Source organism: Leptidea sinapis, chromosome 39, assembly GCF_905404315.1.
Source record: "Leptidea sinapis chromosome 39, ilLepSina1.1, whole genome shotgun sequence".
Classification (NCBI taxonomy): Eukaryota; Metazoa; Arthropoda; class Insecta; order Lepidoptera; family Pieridae; genus Leptidea; species Leptidea sinapis.
The window spans coordinates 3,682,189-3,702,010 of NC_066303.1; the positions used below are offsets into that span (position 1 = coordinate 3,682,189).

At 34.4% G+C, this 19,822-nt stretch overlaps 1 protein-coding gene across 3 annotated transcripts in view; it reads left to right on the forward strand.

Annotated features, from left to right (window-relative positions):
* Positions 1–7,414: 7,414 nt before the first annotated feature.
* The window catches only part of LOC126976155 (mitogen-activated protein kinase kinase kinase kinase 5), a 52,910-nt gene continuing 40,502 nt past the window's right edge, over positions 7,415–19,822 (forward strand). For all 3 annotated transcript variants that reach the window (XM_050824371.1, XM_050824372.1, XM_050824373.1), the window contains exon 1: positions 7,415–7,656. In XM_050824371.1, the coding sequence (XP_050680328.1) occupies positions 7,546–7,656 (111 nt within the window). In that variant the 5' untranslated portion in view covers positions 7,415–7,545. The remainder of the gene's footprint in view (positions 7,657–19,822) is intronic.

The window sequence follows — 19,822 nt, forward strand, 5'->3', positions numbered from 1 at the left end:
AAAAACTATCCTTTCTCTCAAGTTAGACCAAACTGCACTCCATGAAGTAATCCCCCTTAAAATCCGTTCATTAGTTTAGGAGTCCATCGCGTACAAACAACGTGTCACGTAATTTATATATATTAAGATTATCCAAATGTTTTAAGTTTTCTATAGTGTTAATTCCGCCAATATTTGCCTTTAAACAATTCGACTCGTGTTTCGCACTAGGCGAATTGTGCATTTTGGCGAGTCAACATGTCCTGAAGATGCGGAATTAACAATAAAGAAAACTTAAAACATTTGGAAAACTATGAATTTCCGCAAAGTAACGCCTACTTCAATAAAGGTATTATATTGACAATTTAACACCTTTTTGCGGTCGGCTCTTGGTCTAATTACGAAACGGCAAACACAACCATTGAACCTACATAAGTAAAAAGTAATAGGTATTAGGTAGCTATCATGAATAAGTAGTAGGTAATTTCATAATAATAATAGTTAGTTTAGTTAGTTAGACAGATATTTTATATTTCTCCATTTCTAAAATATCTGTCGGATCGGTGAAGTGACGAACAAACTCGTGCGTGAGTCACTGCTCGTTCGTGAGCACTATAAAGATGTATGAGTCTCAAATGGATAGCCACGCTGGCGTGTAACGCTGTGAAAATCTGAGGCTTCGGCTTAGCACAGATTAGAGCCCACGTCCGTATTAAAGCTTCGCTTAAAAATTATGTAACTAATGTGACATTTTTAATGATTTTGCTTTATAATTAGTTAGGTACATTTCAATTACTAGTACCTACAAAAACATAATGAAACTTTTTTAGGATCGTTGTGATTTGAAACTCGATGAAACGATATTATGCCGTTGCCAGCGATTATTTATAAAACTATTATGATTATTATGATTTCAACAATATGGATATCCTATCCGAAGTTCTCGAGAGTGCAGAGAACGAATTTGGGATCTTTTTTTTTAAAGTTGGCCGCCGGACAGAATTATTTTTAGGGCTATACGAATGCGTGGTGGCATCTTTCAGAAATTGTTGTCCAACATGGAACTAAAATCGTTTTGATCGGGAAACTGTGTGGAGACGAACACGAAACCCAAGAAAAAGTCAGTATTTTGATGTGTTCTTCACTGCATTATATTAATATAACTGCTTCAACTTCACGAACTGATAATGCAAATGAGAGTGAAAGTGACGGCTATATTATTGATAACTTAGAAGAAATGGAGGCATAATGTCTGGTTTAGTAGATCCTAACCAAGCGTGTGCATATATAAAGCAAATAGTTAGTAGATATATAGCTGGTTTTATGGTGAGATTTCTATGTCACAATTACTTCAGTATTCACCACCAAAATATCAAAAATGTATATTTCATACTTAAATGTGTTTTAATAATTAAAACGAAAAAAAGGATTTATGGCTAGGTACAACATACCCTATGTACCTAGGCCAGTACTATGGTGTACTTAGGAATATTGTGTAATTTAGTTTATACAAATGATTTAAGCTTTGTTTAGTGTTAATTCCGCCAATATTTGTTTATAAAACAATTCGACACGTGTTTCGGCTCTACACGAGGCATCCTCAGGACGTGTTGTCTCGCCAAAATCTGGCACGAGACTGAATCAAATGAGCCGGAGCCCGGAAGCCGCTCTTTTATACCCTCGTCTCATGAAATGACGTGCTGTGATTGGTCGGCTGTTGTGACGTATTACCCCCGGAAGAGACACGTAGCAAAGGTTATTGGACTAAATTTGTTTGTTCATTCAACAATGTAAACATGTTATTTTTGTGTTTTATTATTTCTAATTGCTCTAACACATTTAAGTGAAATCCTTTTTCACATGTATGTAAAACATTAAAATTATTATTGTTTCCGAGTGAATGACCTGTATCAATCAAAAAGAGCGGCTTCCGGCTCATTTAAATTTTGATTCAGTCTCGTGCCAGATTTTATTTATTTATTTATTTATACATAATCCACAGCTCTTAAAAATATTTAATTAATACATATAAATGTGATCTGACAGCCAAAAGGGATTAACATTTTAAAGGGCTTAATTTTAAGCAATCGACACAGTAAAACACCATGAATGTATTCGGATATTTGCTAGTCAGTATACAATTACATATACATGTGCGCATGTGTGTGGGTGTATGTATGTGTGTGTATTCGTTTTAATGTGATAATAACACAGGCTTTAAACTATGAAAAGATACCTAACTAACATGAAATGAACTATCTTAATAAAATCATAAAATTATGTTTCAACTAATATTCTTAATATCTCATTTTTGAATTTGAGTTTATTGAGGTAGAAAATATCAACCGAACTAAACTTATTATTATAGGTTTTATGTAATCGAGTTATTATAGAATGTTGTGCGTAATTTGAGGACACCAGAGGAATAGGAAATAAGCATGTGGTGCCTAGAGCGTCTTTTTGGAGTACAAAAATTTAAAGTTTTAGTGGTAAGTTCCTGACAGTCTACATAACCGTGACAAAGCCCATGTAAAAGAGATAATTCAAGAAGGATACGTCTGTTTTCAAGACTAATGAGTTGATGGTGCTTACAAGATTCTTCATAACCTTTATTATAACTGTGAGTCCTAAAGTTAAGGTGATTCACATATTTTCTCTGAATACTTTCTAATTTCTTAATATAGACAGAATATTGCGGGTTCCATATAATACTACAATATTCAAGAATGCTTCTAATAAATGAGTTATACAAAACCTTGATGCAATCCAAGTCAGAAAAGGGGCTACTTACGCGCAAGATGAATCCTAAACTTTTATATGACTTACATACAATTGTATCTATTTGTTCTCCAAATATTAGCTTTTCATCCAGAAGTACTCCTAAATCTTTGACTACTTGTTTTTTATCAATTTGGTGATGATTAATTTGGTAACTAAATTCTGTTGGAAACTTTCTTCTCGTGAAAGAGACATAGATGCATTTTTCATGGTTGACATCTATGCGGTTACAATTATAATAGCAAGTAAGTCTATCTAAATCGGCTTGCAGTTTGGAACAGTCCAAATTATCTTTGATTGTCATAAAGATTTTAGTATCATCGGCGTACATCAGGAACTTTGCATAGTGAAAACATTTACTTATATCATAAGGATAGCAAGCATATAAAAGGGGACCCAGAATTGAGCCTTGAGGGACACCCGATGGTATGATTTCAAAGTTTGAGCAGTAGCCTCCTACTAATACAGCTTGGGAACGATTTTGTAAGTACGACTCCATCTCAAAAGGTTACCCCGAATACCCAATTCATAAAGCTTATGCAAGAGAATAACATGGTCCACTCGATCGAATGCCTTCTCAAAGTCTGTGTAGATCACATCAATCTGAGACCCACCATCCATACTTGACACAACATAGTCCATAAAACAGCCTAAATTAGTAGTTGTAGACCGCCCCTTCATAAAACCATGTTGCTCTTCAGGAATTAGTGTACTCAGCGCAGGATAAATATGCGTATGAACAACTCTTTCCATTAACTTACTGAAAACATTAAGTATCGATATGGGACGGTAATTTTCTATAGGTACCCTTGACCCTTTTTTGTGAACTGGTACAATATGAGCAGTTTTCCAGATGTTCGGAAAATATCCCTCATGTAGGCATCTATTAAACAGCAATGTGATAGGGTATGTAAGGCTGTTGACCGTGTGAGTAAAATAAATTGGATGTATGTTATCAGTACCAGCGCCCTTGTTTTTATCGAGATGAACAATGATTTTTCTTATTTCTTTCTCTGTAACAACTATTGATTGAATAATACTTGATTGCGGACAGTTATCAATACTATTATCAAAGATATAGCTTGGTAATGGTTGATTAAAATTTTTGGTAAAGAAATTATTAAATGCTGTACATATATCAACCGGGTTAATAATTTGAGAAGTACCAAGGGTCATTTGTAGAGGATAGGAAGAAAAATTTCTTCGTTTGGACTTTACATAGCTCCAAAACATCTTAGAGTTGGTTTTAATCTTATTTTGTGCAAAGTTGATATACGTTTTATAACATTTATCTTGTACACTTTTTTGCCTTTTCCTCAGCTCAGAAAAGTCTGCGTAATCGTTAGGATTTCAGTGCTTTATCCAATTGGCGTGTATCTTATTTTTCTCTTTAATTAAATTTATAAGTGTTTTAGAATACCATATTGGATAAGTACTAATACTAGAGCGAGTTTTTGGCACATATGTTTCTATAGTATCGTTGATAATTTTATAGAACTTTGTAATGACATTTTGCAAATCGATATCCTCAACCACAAAAGACCAATCGGTTTGCATTAAATAATTATTAATTTTTAAATAATCTGCTTTTCTATATTGAAATTTAATTTTAGATTTAGGTATAAATGGAGGGACATGTATATCAGGGGCTGTAATACTTAATGCGGGATGGAAAACGTCTTCTTTTACAAGGGGATAATTAGCTTTCTGTATTATTAAAGGGAAAGTTGAGAATATAAGATCTAATGTGTTATTGCAGCTATTAGTAATTGTGTTATATTGAGAAAGACCAAAGAAAGATAGATCAGTAATTAGGTTGTGTGCAGCCTTTTGTACCTCAACTGAACCCTTTTTTAATATTTTAGGGTGAGTATTCAGACTCCAATCAACACATGATAAATTAAAATCACCTGCTATCAGCAAGTTGTCGTTAGGGTGAGTATTCTGGACGTCTGAGGCTATTTTAAGTAGGGTGTGTATTTTTGATGGCAGATCTGAGGGCATATAAGTCAAAGCTATATGAATGTTGTATAGAGACCCTACATTTTTAGCGGGTACGGTAATCCATATGCATTCTAAATTATCAACATGAAATTCCGGCCGCACACGTGCTTGTATGCTAGATAGACATAGAACCATATTCCTCCCTCCAAGTGACCGTCGGTCCAAACGGAAGACATTATATCTATCGCAACACAGTTCCGCATCGAATATCCCATCATGTAGCCAAGTCTCAGTAATAAGTATAATATCATAGTTCTGTAGTAACAAATTATCATAAAATAGCTTTGTCTTTGTTCTTAGGCCAGGGTGCCAGAGCGTTTTGATAATAAATTTTTAATGCTTTACTATTGCTATCCATTTTTATTTATGTTATTAATATATAATTTATTATTTAAATAGGTAATATTCTGATAACTAATCGGTTGATACTTATGTGAAATTAAATACTGTATTAATGTAAATTGGAAAATGAGATAATGTGTGTGTAATAAGGTTTTGTTTCCATAAATCTGAATGTAGTTGTTATGTCTGTAATGCAGTTTATATGTGTGATTGAGTTGATTTAGTTTATGTTTATGTATAGTGTAGTTGGTTTTAAATGTACAAATGTATTTTATTATTTTGAAATTGTTACAAGAAGTATGTAAAAAAGATAAAGAAATATAACAAGTCCTAAGTAACACGGTTATGCCATCTTTGACAGATCGGAAATACATGATGTAGGTATAGGAGGCGAAGTGTCGTCCCTGCGCACAATAATACGGCAGTTTTTTGTCCAGACATACTTATAATTAGCCTGTATGTATGTAACTGACCAAGCTACAATACACTCCAACTTCAACAAAAATCAAATAATTTGGGGTGACTTATCTCGTAATTTTATGATTATTTTAATTCTTGTTAAAGAAAAGAACCAATTGCATATAACAGTTCAGTGACTGTTAAAAGACGTGTAAAGTGGTAAAACTATCAGACTTCAAAGCATTTAAAAATACTTACTTTTTTCCCCAAAAAACTATTTAACGTCGATAACACTAAACACCAGCTTAATGGCGGTAAGTGAATAGTCAGTAGTTACGTACAGAATACACTAGACAATAGATTTTAACATGGCGGGAATTTTCGAAACCAGCCTAATAGCCTAGGTACACATAGTGCCAAGGTTCCCCTATTATTATTTTTTAAGAATTATGAATTAATGTTATATTGCATTCAAATATTTATTGCACAAGCAAAAACTACTATATCATAGCGATACGGATATACGCTAAACTAGAATATTCTAAGTATATTATGTAGAACTCAAAATATAAGCAAGAAAAAAGGTTTATTGCTAAGGATGCAACACCAAATGTTGTAACTATAAGGAGGCCGATATTCATCCAACCCTTTGAGTTCCGGGCTCTAAAACATTGAATCTCGCTTGTTTACCGGGCGATTTAAATACGCTCGTGAGCGCGTATCTATACGTATTATTTTACGTGTAAGAGAAAGAATGCTTATAGCTAAGGTTCAGATTTCTTAGATTTCAGTGAATTTATCTGAATGCTATTTAAACATTGTATTATAATAAGTGCAAATTATTTGATTTGAAGTTTTATTTCATTTTACACAGACCTTTCTTTCGACAAAAGTTGAAAAACAGTTATATTTTGGAAAAAAAGTGGATTATTAAAGAAAAAAAATTGTTTTGTTTTTAAGTGTTTATGGTTTTATAATTTACTTTATTTGTTCTTACTTTTCACCAAACTAAAATTTAGAGGCTTCACAGTAGTAATTTGAGATATTCCTGGAGAAACACACCCACGAAATTGACGATGAACACAGATTGCTTTTAGGAATAGATGTTTCTTGGCTTTATATTTTTATACTGAACGATAGGAAATTTAATATAGTTATTATTGAATAATAATTCTTTGCATAATTTATAAAACCTTTAGAAGCAAAATATTGGGTAAGGTAGAAAATGCACGACATAAATCCGAAGAATTTTATTCTTTATATTAGGTATGTCGAGATAATCTACGTTTCATGTTCAAAAAACCTTCAACAAAATGGCAATGAAATAAGCTTCTCAGCAATGTATAATACATGTACATCATAGAACGAAAAGTTATAAAAAAATTGTTGAAAACTACTACTGACAGAAACCCATAAACTTGAAATGCGAGATCGGTTATCTATGATATAAAATATAACTATGATATATTAATAAAGTAAATATATTTCACCACATTCCAAACTAAATAAATAGTAAAAAACAGACAAAAGAAACAACAGTTTGAAGTTGTTATTCGAATTAAATGGACATTTAAAGTCTAATTTATACCAACAAATTTTAATTATATTATATGATGTCTCATATAATATAATTATGTTGTAACAATTGCAATTCACCGAATATTGGGTGGGTACATTATTCTCCTTCATTCTATAAGTTTATAGGGAAATAGCACTTCCTAAAACAAGTAATCGAATAAGGCTGTGAGGATTTTGTGTCGATCTACTTACTCGGTGTGCACTAAAACTATGCTCTTACTCGTAGCTTAAAAAATAAAAAAAATATAACGTTGAAGTTGTTACATTTAAGGTTTTGACTTTTGACGTTCTGACAAAGTGAATAAAAAATATTGTCAGATAACTTTGTCAGTGGACGTCATATCATGCCTTAGGTTGAGCTTTGTGTTGTAAAAATAATTAATTTATAGTCGATCTTGCATTAAAATTATATGAATAATGAGATGAAAGTGTAAATAAATGTCTTAATAGTGTTCGCTAGTGATTATGGCGCATAGTGGTGGTGTTTTAAGTTCAGATATATCACGTAGAAATCCACAAGATGAATATGAACTCATACAGAGGATTGGATCTGGGACCTACGGAGATGTATATAAGGTACAATGCTTTCTAAATTCTCATCTTTAAAAGCCTTTATCGAAGATTGGTTGATAATTGATAATTTAATCACGTATATGATAATAGAACTAACGGTTTGTAGGACACTGCGCGCATAACTTATACGATATCCAAAAATGTTCCGTAAGCTATACAAAATAATTATTGATAATTACAATATTTAATAATAAAACAATTGAAGTGATTATAAATAGCACGCATGTGTTGGCCTTCACGTAGATTCGTTTTACCGCTTATGTTTATTTTTGCTCATTGTTGAAATTGTTACATAAACAAGATAACAAGCACAGTATCTTAAGTATTTTGATATCTTACCAAAAGAAATGGCCAGTGTAACTTTAGTATGCAAACATTAGTCAAAATACATTGACAATATCTAAAGTACAATTTTTTGTGGAAATAATGTTCTAGAGCTCACATGTAAAATATGAATCAAAGTTATAAAAATATTTGTATATATCTATTTTATACTTCATAATACTGGTGGGACTTATTTAGAATTGGGCACCAGAAATTCCTATCTCGATAAGCTACATATATTTTAAAATATTATAGTCTTATTATCTATATGAGATGCAGTGTTGTTTGTGAGAAAGTCTGAAATCTATGATTAAGTATATCTATGATAATGAAATAAGTCAACAGAAGCTGTGTAAGAATCTAACACCTAGGTGTACCATTACTAGTTTCTTAACCTTCCAAAATCAGCAGTGGTACTTGATTTTTCTGATACACCAAAACTGAAAGTGCTGCACTGCACCTTCTCCCTCACCAAAATCTGACTGTTATTCTGTTTATAAGATGGTTTATTTTGCATGGTCATCATCCCAATTATATGCAATCTATTGCTACACATAAAATAATATGCATACAAAATTGCTCCAATCTGAGTCATATGGTGTGATTAGAAATTTGCCGAACCTCCTAAATAACTTAACAAAATAACAAGAAAAATGGAAAGTTGTAGATGATATAACTCTATAACTGTTATTGTTTGTGAACTGTGGTTCTTATTGAAGCCACATTACCAATATTTTAAAATAACTGAAAATATATTCTTACATGGTACAGAAATAGTTTTATATACAATTTTTTTCATATATATGTAGTTACAAATTATTGCATTACTATTAATGATAACTTATTAAATTATTTTATTCTTAGATTAATAATTTTGTTGGAAACACATCTAAAGATGACAAATTTGTTGATCACGATGACATCACTTGCCGCCTGAAGACAGAATCAGTTAGAAGTTTTTTACATGGTACAATAATTTCACTACTATAATAATATTTTTTCTAAATATACAGTAAATAAAAAAATTCAGAATGATTAATAAGAAAATAAAGAATATTAAATTCTTCAGTAAGTCTGTTTGAATTAAGATTATTAGAATTTGAACTGAACTCTTCTTATCATGCAGATAAGTGTGTTTGTTTCAATTGTATACTAAATTTGTTAGTTGAACATTTCTTTTACAAGGTTTAACAATAACTTGAGTTTTCTTCGGGTTCCATACTTGAAATGTTATAAACAGGGATCCTTTTACTAAGACTCAGTTGTCTATTTATCCATCCATTTTGTCTGTCTGTCTTGTGTTGTATCTCACAATAATATAAATATAACAATGATACTTAGACAGCTGAAATTTTGCACATGTGTAATAATATTATTAACCATTCCATTCTGGGAAACTCTGATTGCCCTTAGATCGCTGTTATTAGGCGCTCGCGCAGTGTTCTGCCAATGCATATTATTTTACGTAGTATTAATAGATTACTTTTAATTAGGATGATTTAAGTGAATGTACCTGAAAGCTATTGAACAAACAAACTATTAAACCATTCAAAATCAATCATCTTATAAACAAATAAGGGTCAGAAGTTGTAGAAAACCTAATAAATCTAGTGCCCTGGGGCCCATTGCCATTTCGGAATTAACCTTCCGATCCAAGGAATGGCTGAAATGCAATTAAAAAACTGAAGCAAGAGTGCAGAACTGTTTGTACTTGAGTAGTTGTGATATATACAGTCAGTATTTATACCTGATGATATATAACACAGCATCGTCAATGATGAAAACACTAACAAATTTTTACTATTGTAGAACAAACTAGCTGTTAACGGTAACTTCATCCTCATTCACCAGAGTAACCATATTGTTTGCACCAGTGCTTCCACATATATTTATACAAAACTATCGTATATATCTCTTATCATTAAGGTACTGTTTGTATGAAATGTTTTTGTTCAACTGGTTTTTCTCCTAAGGTTTTGCATAAACCTAACCAGGAGTTAGCTACAAACCCTCACAGGCTTGCTCTCTGGGCAGTGCAAACTCAAAGGTCACTTGGCAAAAATAGGCCTCAGTGAATTCACTTTATCTAGATTTTGCTAAGAGGCCTACAAGGATCCTAAACATATCCTTTATATGAGGAGTTGCCTCAAGGCCTTCAATATTTAGACAGAGGACCTATCCCACCTGTCTCCACTGAGGATGCTGTGTCTCTTAAAGATCATAGGCCTGGAGGATGTGATTTTCTTAGTTACAAATTGAACTCCGAAAACTCCGAATATACAAGGGAAAAATTCTTTAAATGTTGCCCAACTGCCACCTCACAATGAGCAAAGTCATCTCTAGGGCGTGCATCCAAGCACATGTAGGGGGCACAATAGATCTACAAATTTAAGTGCTTATTTTCCCAACCAACAATAATAGATATTCATACTGAATTGGAAGTGGGCAGGGCACATAGTTTGACAGAAGATAAGGTGGGGCAGTACACTCATCGAAGGGCGACCAAGTACTGGAAGATGCAGTGCTAGTAGGCCCCAAAAGATAAACCAATGATGCAGTTAAAGGTAATCTGTGTGCTGTATTTCCAGGACTATACGACATGAAGTACCACATATGTATTAAAAAAATTGCATACACCTTTCTAAAAGGAAGGTAACGTTCCTGGTATCCCTCTGATGCTGAATGAGAATGACGGCGGCGGTGATCACTTAGCACCAGGTGACCCGTACGCTCGTTTGTCCTCCTCTTCCATAAATAAAAACTGAGTGAACGAATGTCGCGGCCGGGCGCTCGGAAATAACACGAATTTTTGTAACAATATAAATAGTGATATACTAATGGTCTGTGGTCACTTGTGCTCATCGAACCAAGACACTTCTAGCATAGTATGATTCACAATTAGTGATTCATAGAATAGGTTACTTCATTAATTTTGTTTTTATTGACACTTCCAGTTTCTGTGACGTCACAGACACACTATGTCCTAATTTCGTAATTACATACTAATCTATACTACTATATAAATCTATATATATAAAAATGAATTGCTGTTCGTTAGTCTCGCTAAAACTCGAGAACGGCTGGACCGATTTGGCTAATTTTAGTCTTGAATTACTTGTGGAAGTCCAGAGAAGGTTTAAAAGGAATTAAAAATTGAATAAATATGATAACGCTCAGAATTAAATAAAAACAACCATTTTGTTTTTCCTTAGATTTGTCCTCCGTCGTACAGAAATCAAATTGAAAGATGATGAAGATGAATCACTAATTAGAATTTTTATAACTTTCTCAGCACCTGGGAGACAATTTCATTACAACAACAGGGTGCATTTTTTATGATTGCTTTTTTGTGGTGGTTGATGTTATGCTATATTATTGACAATTTCATAAAAAAACATTACCTATTTTATTTATTATATACAGAACAACGTCTGTCGGGTCAGCTAGTAAATAAATAAATATTGAAACACTATTACAAAAATCACCTCCCCCAAACTATGCATAGCCTGTACTGTGGGTACAAGACAACGATATATTTAAAACAATATACTTACTTAAATATACATAAATACTTATAAATATCCATGAGTCGGAAACAGACATTCATATTCATCATATAAATGTTAGTGTTGCACCTACCGGGATTCGAACTCGGGACCTCTAGCTCAGTAGGCAGGGTCACTAACCACTGGGCTATAGAGGCTCATTGTAATATCATTGTTTTGGGATAAATAAATGTTTTACTGGTCACTGTCACCAATTCTACGACATTTGAAACATACATATAGTCTCATAGTTTGTCTCTAGTCTGTACGTCCTTTTATAAATCAAGTACGGCGAGAATCCATAACAGGAGAATATTTGTTGCCGTCTCGGCAATTTTAGTAACGATTCGTTTCCTAACCGCCGTTACGGATTTCGCCATGGTTGATCAGCTGGCGAACTTCTAATATATACCAACCTTACACATAGATGGGCCGCGGTCATTAGGAGCAAGGGAGACGGCTTGGCAGTTAGTTTGGATAGATAGGATTACCATGTTCCTGACGGGGTGCAGATTCCGGAATGTTCAAATTTACACACTTCCTTATGCATAACGAAAACAAAAAAAAAATACGTACTTATTTCTGAAATATAGTACCTAGTACACATTATTTAAAAAAATAAAGGTTAATTATTACCTATTTTCTAAAAAGGAAAATACGATTTAAAAAAGTACTCTATTAAATAAAATGAAACATTGAAAAACAAAGAAAATTTAAAGTTATAGCTAATGTTTTTTTTATACTTATATAATGTTAACATTTATGGTAATTTATAATTTTACGTACAATTTCTCCCTTATTTCCTTTTAAAATAGTTCGCGTTAGGGGATAAATCTTCTAAAACCTTGAATGGACTTAAATACAATTGTTCTAATTTACTACAAGTCGTCGATTGTTGCTTCGACATATTTTCGAGACTATCGCGCATTCATTCTCGGCAATCTGGCAACCGTGAATACAGCCCGTTGACAGACAGGGGGATGGACAGACGTCTGAGTCTAGTCTAGGGTTCCTGGTTGTTCTTCGTGTAAGGAACCCCAAATCTGGAACTTTTGTTGACCTTAACATCTACCAAAAAGCAACTGATGTTTTCTGATCTGCCTGGTCTGTGAACCAGAGGTAATTACTTCAAAGCCAAAGTGATTCACGTGCCTCCAATAGGTGCGGGGTCATCGTCCGGTGCCCGGTATGTTCGACCGGTTCACGGCACTTGTGCTCGCTCAGCTATTTTTATTAACTACTCGTGATTAATCACCATCATTACATGTGGAAAGACCTTCTCCACGTCTGTCTGTCTGCAACCATATACCAAAGTGCTAAAACGATTTTGTTAAATTTATTAGATATCTAAATAAAAGCATTGGCCATTGCATAGTTAGAATGCAAAAAGTAGACAAATCCGCCAAAAATAGGTTTGATAAAAGTTTTTTCAAATTCAAATATTTTTATTCAAAATAGGATTTATAATCACTGAACGTCAACAAACACCAATTAAAACTACTACTTATTCAAAATAGTACGCCTTAGACTTGAGAAACCAGCGGCCTTTTTTTTTCTATAATATATATAATTAAAGAGCCTGGATTTGCTCCATTCCCTATCTGAGTTATCATTAAGAAAGTCATTTATGTTATAGTAACCTTTACCACACACTATAGCTGCAGACGTTCTTCAATATCCAAAACGCTTACGTCTACAAAAATGTCAGCAATGGTATATCTCTATCTGTTAGATATAGCCTACCATAACCATTTTTACCCTTTACTTTTTACGAGAAAATAATGGCTTATTTACGAAGCGAACCCGGGCCGCTAGCTCCGAAGTCACGACATCTGCTGAAAGGTAATCATTTCCTAAAAATTTCATACAAAACATCAAGTCGTTTTGGAGTCGATAGAAGAAGTCAAACTCTGATTTTGTATACAGATGGAATTGGTTCAATTTAATTCACACAATGAGTAGATTAACAAAACTCGTTAAGGTAAGCCTTAAATACTTAACACCCACCGTTGGCTTTAATGGACTTTCGCTCGTCGCAGGCCCATTGACCTTGTCCGGGCATCGAACCGGCTGTCATTGACAATGCCTAGATACGCTGGACAGCCCACGCGGAATCTGGATATTTTTCATTATATTTTTTAAGCCATAGATTTCAACAAGCCTGGACTATGCAATGTTTGTCTGGGACAGTACCTGCCATTACACTTCTTCCGCTAAACAGTTGGTCGCTTGAATGCCAGTGAGGGGTCTCGAACCCGGGACCTCTCGGATTCCGTCCGAGCGCTGTACCACTGAGTCAAACGTTCGAGTAACGCATGGATCGTAAATCTTATGCCTTGTTCAACTCTCAGGTTGTGGCTTCATCTGCAGGTTCTACTATACAGTTGATAACCTGCTCAACCCCAATAATTGTATATGAGGAATTTTACTTGAGATGTCGCTGTTGCAAATCGAAACAATTGTTTAGATGAGGCTCCGTTGGTAAGAGCGTTCGGAAGGATCCCGCGAGGCGTGGGTTTGAGTCCGAATTTTGGTCACTAATTTTATTTGTATATTTAATCCCACAAGTATAGTATAGTATATATATCTCATATATATATATATCACTTTAAACATAGGTAGTATCTGTATATTCGTAGCTAAAGGGCGTTTTACCCCAGTACCAGGTAATAGAGATAGCAAGTGTGTAAAACCATTCAATAGCAATTTTTGTGAGTGCCTGTCAACTTATTTGTCCTTTTTATGGATGAGTAGGATGAATAAGTAATAAATAATATAATAATAATAATCTACCAGTGGGAGGCTCCTTTGCACTGTACGCCGGCTGGATTATGGGTACCACAACGACGCCTATTTCTGCCGTGAACGTGGCGCCGTTGGTAGTGAAATGTCTGGGCAAATGAGACTCAGCATCTTATGTCTAAAGGAGACCAGTGCAATTGTAGTGCCGCTCAGAATTTTTAGGATTTTTTTAAGAATCCTGAGAGGCACAACATTTATACTTCTTAAAAGGAAGTGAAGTTCGCAATACACATCTAGTTATCTAGAGAGCTTATAAATGCTAATGTTTTAAAATCCTATTTCATAAACCATCCTATTGCTCGTCCAAAGCTTTATATTTCACAGTGAAAGTATTTTATAAAAGATTCCTCGCCCTTTGCTGTCGTCGCAATATTGAAATTGAGAGTCATTCAGTTATCTACTAGAGTTTACGCCTGTCTGAACGCTATAAGGCTACTTCACACAGAATGCGAAATCGCTGATGTGCGATGTCTTGAAATCCATTTAAAGTGCATCTATTCGCTTAGAACCAAAATTATACTTATATGAATGTCAAAGTTTTACATTCGAAATTTAATCAATAGCGAGAAGAAGTGGCAAGAGGCTCGATAGCACCTGCTTAATTATTTAAAATATTTTATATGCAAAGTGGTGCAACAATAATCATCAAACTTTTAAATATATTTAACACCACACCACACAAGATGACGAACGAAGACCACGAACGAGAAATTTTTCTTTTGGAATTCGGTAATGTTTTGGGCCATACTAAATACTAATCGGTTGGCTTGTCAAGCCGCGATGAAAGACAGGGTTACATTTAAATTAATAATGTTAACTGGAATGGATTTGTATCTCCTAATTGGATTTTTATGTATGTCTATAAATAGTTATTACACGCATTTGGACATTAAAAATCAATTATTTTGACATTATGTTCTTTTATGAAAATAGGGGACAAGACGAGCAGGACGTTCCGCTGATGGTAATTGATACGCCCTGCCCATTACAAAGCAATGTCGATCAGGATTCTTGATAGACAAAAAAATTCTGAGCGGCACTACAACTGCGCTCGTCACCTTGAGACATAAGATGTTAAGTCTCATTTGCCCAGTAATTTCACTAGCTACGGCGTCCTTCAGACCGAAACACAGTAATGCTTACATATTTCTGCTTCACGGCATAAATAGGCCCGTTGTGGTACCCATAATCTAGCCGGCATCCTGTGGAAAGGAGCCTCCCACTGGTAAATGATATACAATATATACATTATTTTCATAATTGTTAGTATTAAATATTTTCCAATTTATATTGTCGTCGTGTTGGCGGCTAATAAATCCGTATGAAATGCCATTACCGGCTGTCTGTTGTAAAGACACGTCGCGACTAAAGTCTAGTCAGGGGTGCGGTGTACGGGCGAAGGGTTGGAGCTCTAGATCTTATCCAATATCGTATTATGACTTCGTACGATGGCATCGAATAGTTGCATTAAACAGCTTTTAATAGATATTTATGTTGGTTAATTAACACGATTGACAGAAAGGCACTATAAGGGCAAAGCGGGGCGTTTGAACATTTTGTACCAAAGCCTACTGAAATTTAAATCCATACTCTTGTAATTATTTTGGTATGGATGATAAAAATATATATCATAACAGCAGTAGTTATATTGAGTATAGACTATTAGTAAAACAAGTAATAGTTAAAAAAAACCGAAACGCGTGTGCTTTAATAGAAAACGAAACTAAATAGTATATTAAAAATAAATTTCAATTATAATATAAAATAATTTTTAATGCTTAATTTTTTTAGTTTTTTTTTTTAACTTGTGTATATCTAAGATCATTTACGTCTAGATAGACCCTCTTACCACCTGTCACCTTGAGACATAATATGTTAAGTCTCATTTGCCCAGTAATTTCACTAGCTACGGCGCCCTTCATACCGAAACCTATCTAGAATCTATCCGGCTTCCTGTACAAAGAATCCTCCAATTGGTAAATGTTTTTAGTCGCCTCTTATGACACCCTTGGGCCTGGGACTTCACTGGGACGACCACAACGGCGTCTTTTTCTGCCGCGAAGCGGTAATGTGTAAGCATTATTGTGATTCGGTCTGAAGGGCGCTGTTGCTAATGAAATTACTGGGCAAATAAGACTTAACATCTTATGTCTCAAGACGACGAGTGCTATTTTAGTGCCGTTCATAATTTTTGGGTTGTTCATGAATCCTGAGCGGCATTGCAATGTAATGGGCAGCATGTATCAATAATCACCATCAGCTGAACGTCGTGTTCGTCTCGTCCTATTATTGTCAAAAAAAAATTTCAACACTTACAGCTAGCTAATTTGCCTGGTTGCAACCCTCGCCATAGGAGAGTGGTCACTGGAGAGGCTTCTTCAAATAGATTTTCCATTTCAAAATATCAAATCATATTCCAAGGATTGATCGCTGAATACACTGGACGTGTTCCCTTTTTAATAGATCTCCACCCGATCCTGGAATGTTCTCCTCGCGTGCCTATGTCGGCCTTTATCAACACTCCCAATCCATTCAGATTAGCTTTATTAGTTTGTCCAGTCGGTCTACTTCCATCCGCCCTCCCAACATGACCAAACCACCTTAAATTTCTGTGAGTCTTTTGTGACTATCTTTCTCGATCAGTGGTCTTTGAATATCACAAAATGAAATGGTTTTCGTGTTTTATGTAGTTGTTAGTAGGTAATTGTGTCTATTTTAGTCTCAAAAGGTCATGGAAAATATCTATATATATAAAAATGAATTGCTGTTTGTTAGTCTTGGTAAAACTCGAGAACAGCTGGATCAATTTGGCTAATTTTGGTCTTGAATTATTTGTGGAAGTCCAGAGAAGATTTAAAAGGTGAATAAATATGAAAATGCTCGGAATTAAATAAAAACAACAATTTTGTTATTCCTTTGATGTGTCCCCCGTCGTTCACAAATCAAAACGAAAGAATAGTTTAAAATGAATAACTAAATAGAATCTTTATACCGTTCGAGCTTTCTCCGGAGGTGAAAAAATAATAATTTTGGCTACATATAGTTGGTAGATTTTATGTACGTTTTAATATTTGGTAGGTCTGAGAATCGGTCGACATCTATTTTTATACCCCAAAAATTTATTTTTCGTATTACTTTATTATATATAATAAATGAAGTCAGCTAGTACTAATTAAAAACAGATTATTTTAATTTGTTTATCTGTATTCTGCATAATAATAATCATCTGGCTCCAAAGCTGTAAAAAATAACTTAAATCCCACATGCTTATTGCTCACGCCAAAGAGTATGTAACCGACAGTAGACGAATAATGTAATCTTAAAAAAATACTTTTTTAATTATAGTTAGAAATAGTTTTTTTTTTTAATATTAATAAGATTCACCATTTCTACCGTCTAAAGGAGTTATTTTTATAATTAAGTAAACAAGTACACTATTTCAAGACGGGGTAACGTGTGAAGCCGATTTCAAGAAGCAGCGTGCTTTATATTACTTAAAGCATTTGGAGCTAAATTAAGCCAATTTTTTTTAATAAATCTGTTTAACTTTATAATTTTTGCTTAACTTTTTTAAACCTATTACGTTAATTAGAACCGCAAATCATAAATAAAGCTTTAAAAGTTAAAATTGAGGGAATGTCAAAGAATCGGCGTATATATCACTGACTGATTGAGCTTAACAAGTGGTTATTCGACAATCGACACAGAATGAGCGGCCAAATAATTAATACATTTTACTATAAGATTTTATTCTAAAGTGCCTTTTCCCTGCGAATAAAAATTTTGATAGAAATTACAATATTATCGTTCATTTAATGGTACCCCAACTATACTTCTATAAAATTCTTTCCTGCATTGCAATACACATAATATGAGATGTGTGTCGTTCCAGTACAGTGCGTTTTCCAAGCAATTTCCTTCCACGTTCAATTAAACTGTGGACTGAGCTTCCTTGCGGGGTGTTTCCAAGTCGATACATTCTTTTTGAAAAATGGCGAGACATACAAGACTTTTACCTTAAGATTTGTGACACGCCCTGCCTATCACAATGCAATGCCACTCAGAATTCTTGATTGAACCCAAAATTCTGAGCGGCATCGCAATCGATCATCACTTAGAGACATGAAGTGTTGAGTCTCATTAATTTAATTGACTATTAGTTTCACTACCTACGGCTCCTTTCAAACCGAAACATGAATAATGCGTCACGGTAGAAATAGGCGCCGCTGTGGTATCAATAGACGGCATCCTGCGAAAAAAAGCCTCTTTATTTACATAAATGGCGACGCTCTCGTAATTCCTCTGATGTTGCAAGAATGTAATCAGAACCATCGTTTGCCTTTCTAATCACATAAAAAAAACCGTCTCCAGATGGTTACATACTCTAAGGCGTAATGTAACATGTGGATGACAATCGTTATTGTTTTATGCGTCCCCTCCGGACAGTTAGACCGATGGCTGACTCAGTATGGTTCAATGTATCGTGCCTATTAATGAAATGTGCACTTAATAATATACAATCCTTTATATTAATGTACTGGCTTTGCTGTGCTCCATAATATATTTTTGTCATAAACCTATAAAGATATAGGCATAAAATAGTATCATGGTTCAAAAGAGCATTTAGATGTTTTAATCAATATTATGGTAGAACATTATATTAATGTTTTAACCGTCAAGCGGGTGAAGCAGTTCAGGAGCTCTTTTTATTCCGGACTAATTGACAAAAAAATATATTTACTGGCTTACTGGATAAGCCTAATTCTACATTAGTCGATTTCTATTCTCATGATGAGCGTTCAAACAAAAACCACTTAAGGTTTATAATATTAATACAGATCTGTAGGTTAATTCCTAAAGACTTAAGTTTGCGTGTTAACCACACAAAAAACCCATTTCGTGTTACCGCTCTTCGACAACACTCCCCGTAGTGTCTGGGTCTGGGTCTCTAAATTTCGAGCGATTGCCAATTTAGTGGTAATTCTGAAGGGTCAGCCAAATTGGCTTCGAAAAAACTGAAGGTCATAAATGTTATGCTTCTAGGTAATGCTTAAAATCCATGCCCATTAGATTTAGTAGATGGAGATTTGTTCTTTGGTCTGGTGCACCCCACTATCAACTTGAACCATTCGATCGAACCATTTCACTGTGCAATCCGTGTAGAGCTGATCGAATTGTCGCAGATGATAAGTAAATGAAGTGCTCTGTGAACGGCTAGATTACTTGGCGTTGCGTACAGACTCGCTTTATTGTGTGTGTTCTGCCGAATTTGTCACGGAGATTTGTTCCAAAGAGCAGTTTGACCTGATTCACGTTCCCCCTTCACACGACATACCGCAAACTAGCATAAAGTGCCCGCTATTCCACTCGTCGCTAGTGCGACTTCAAAGGAGCTTTTTTCCACTTACCATGGGCTTGAACCTACAATGAGCTTCTTTTTCGACTTTTCCACGCACGTACATCGTCCTAAAAGGCCGGCAACGTTTCTGTGCTTCCTC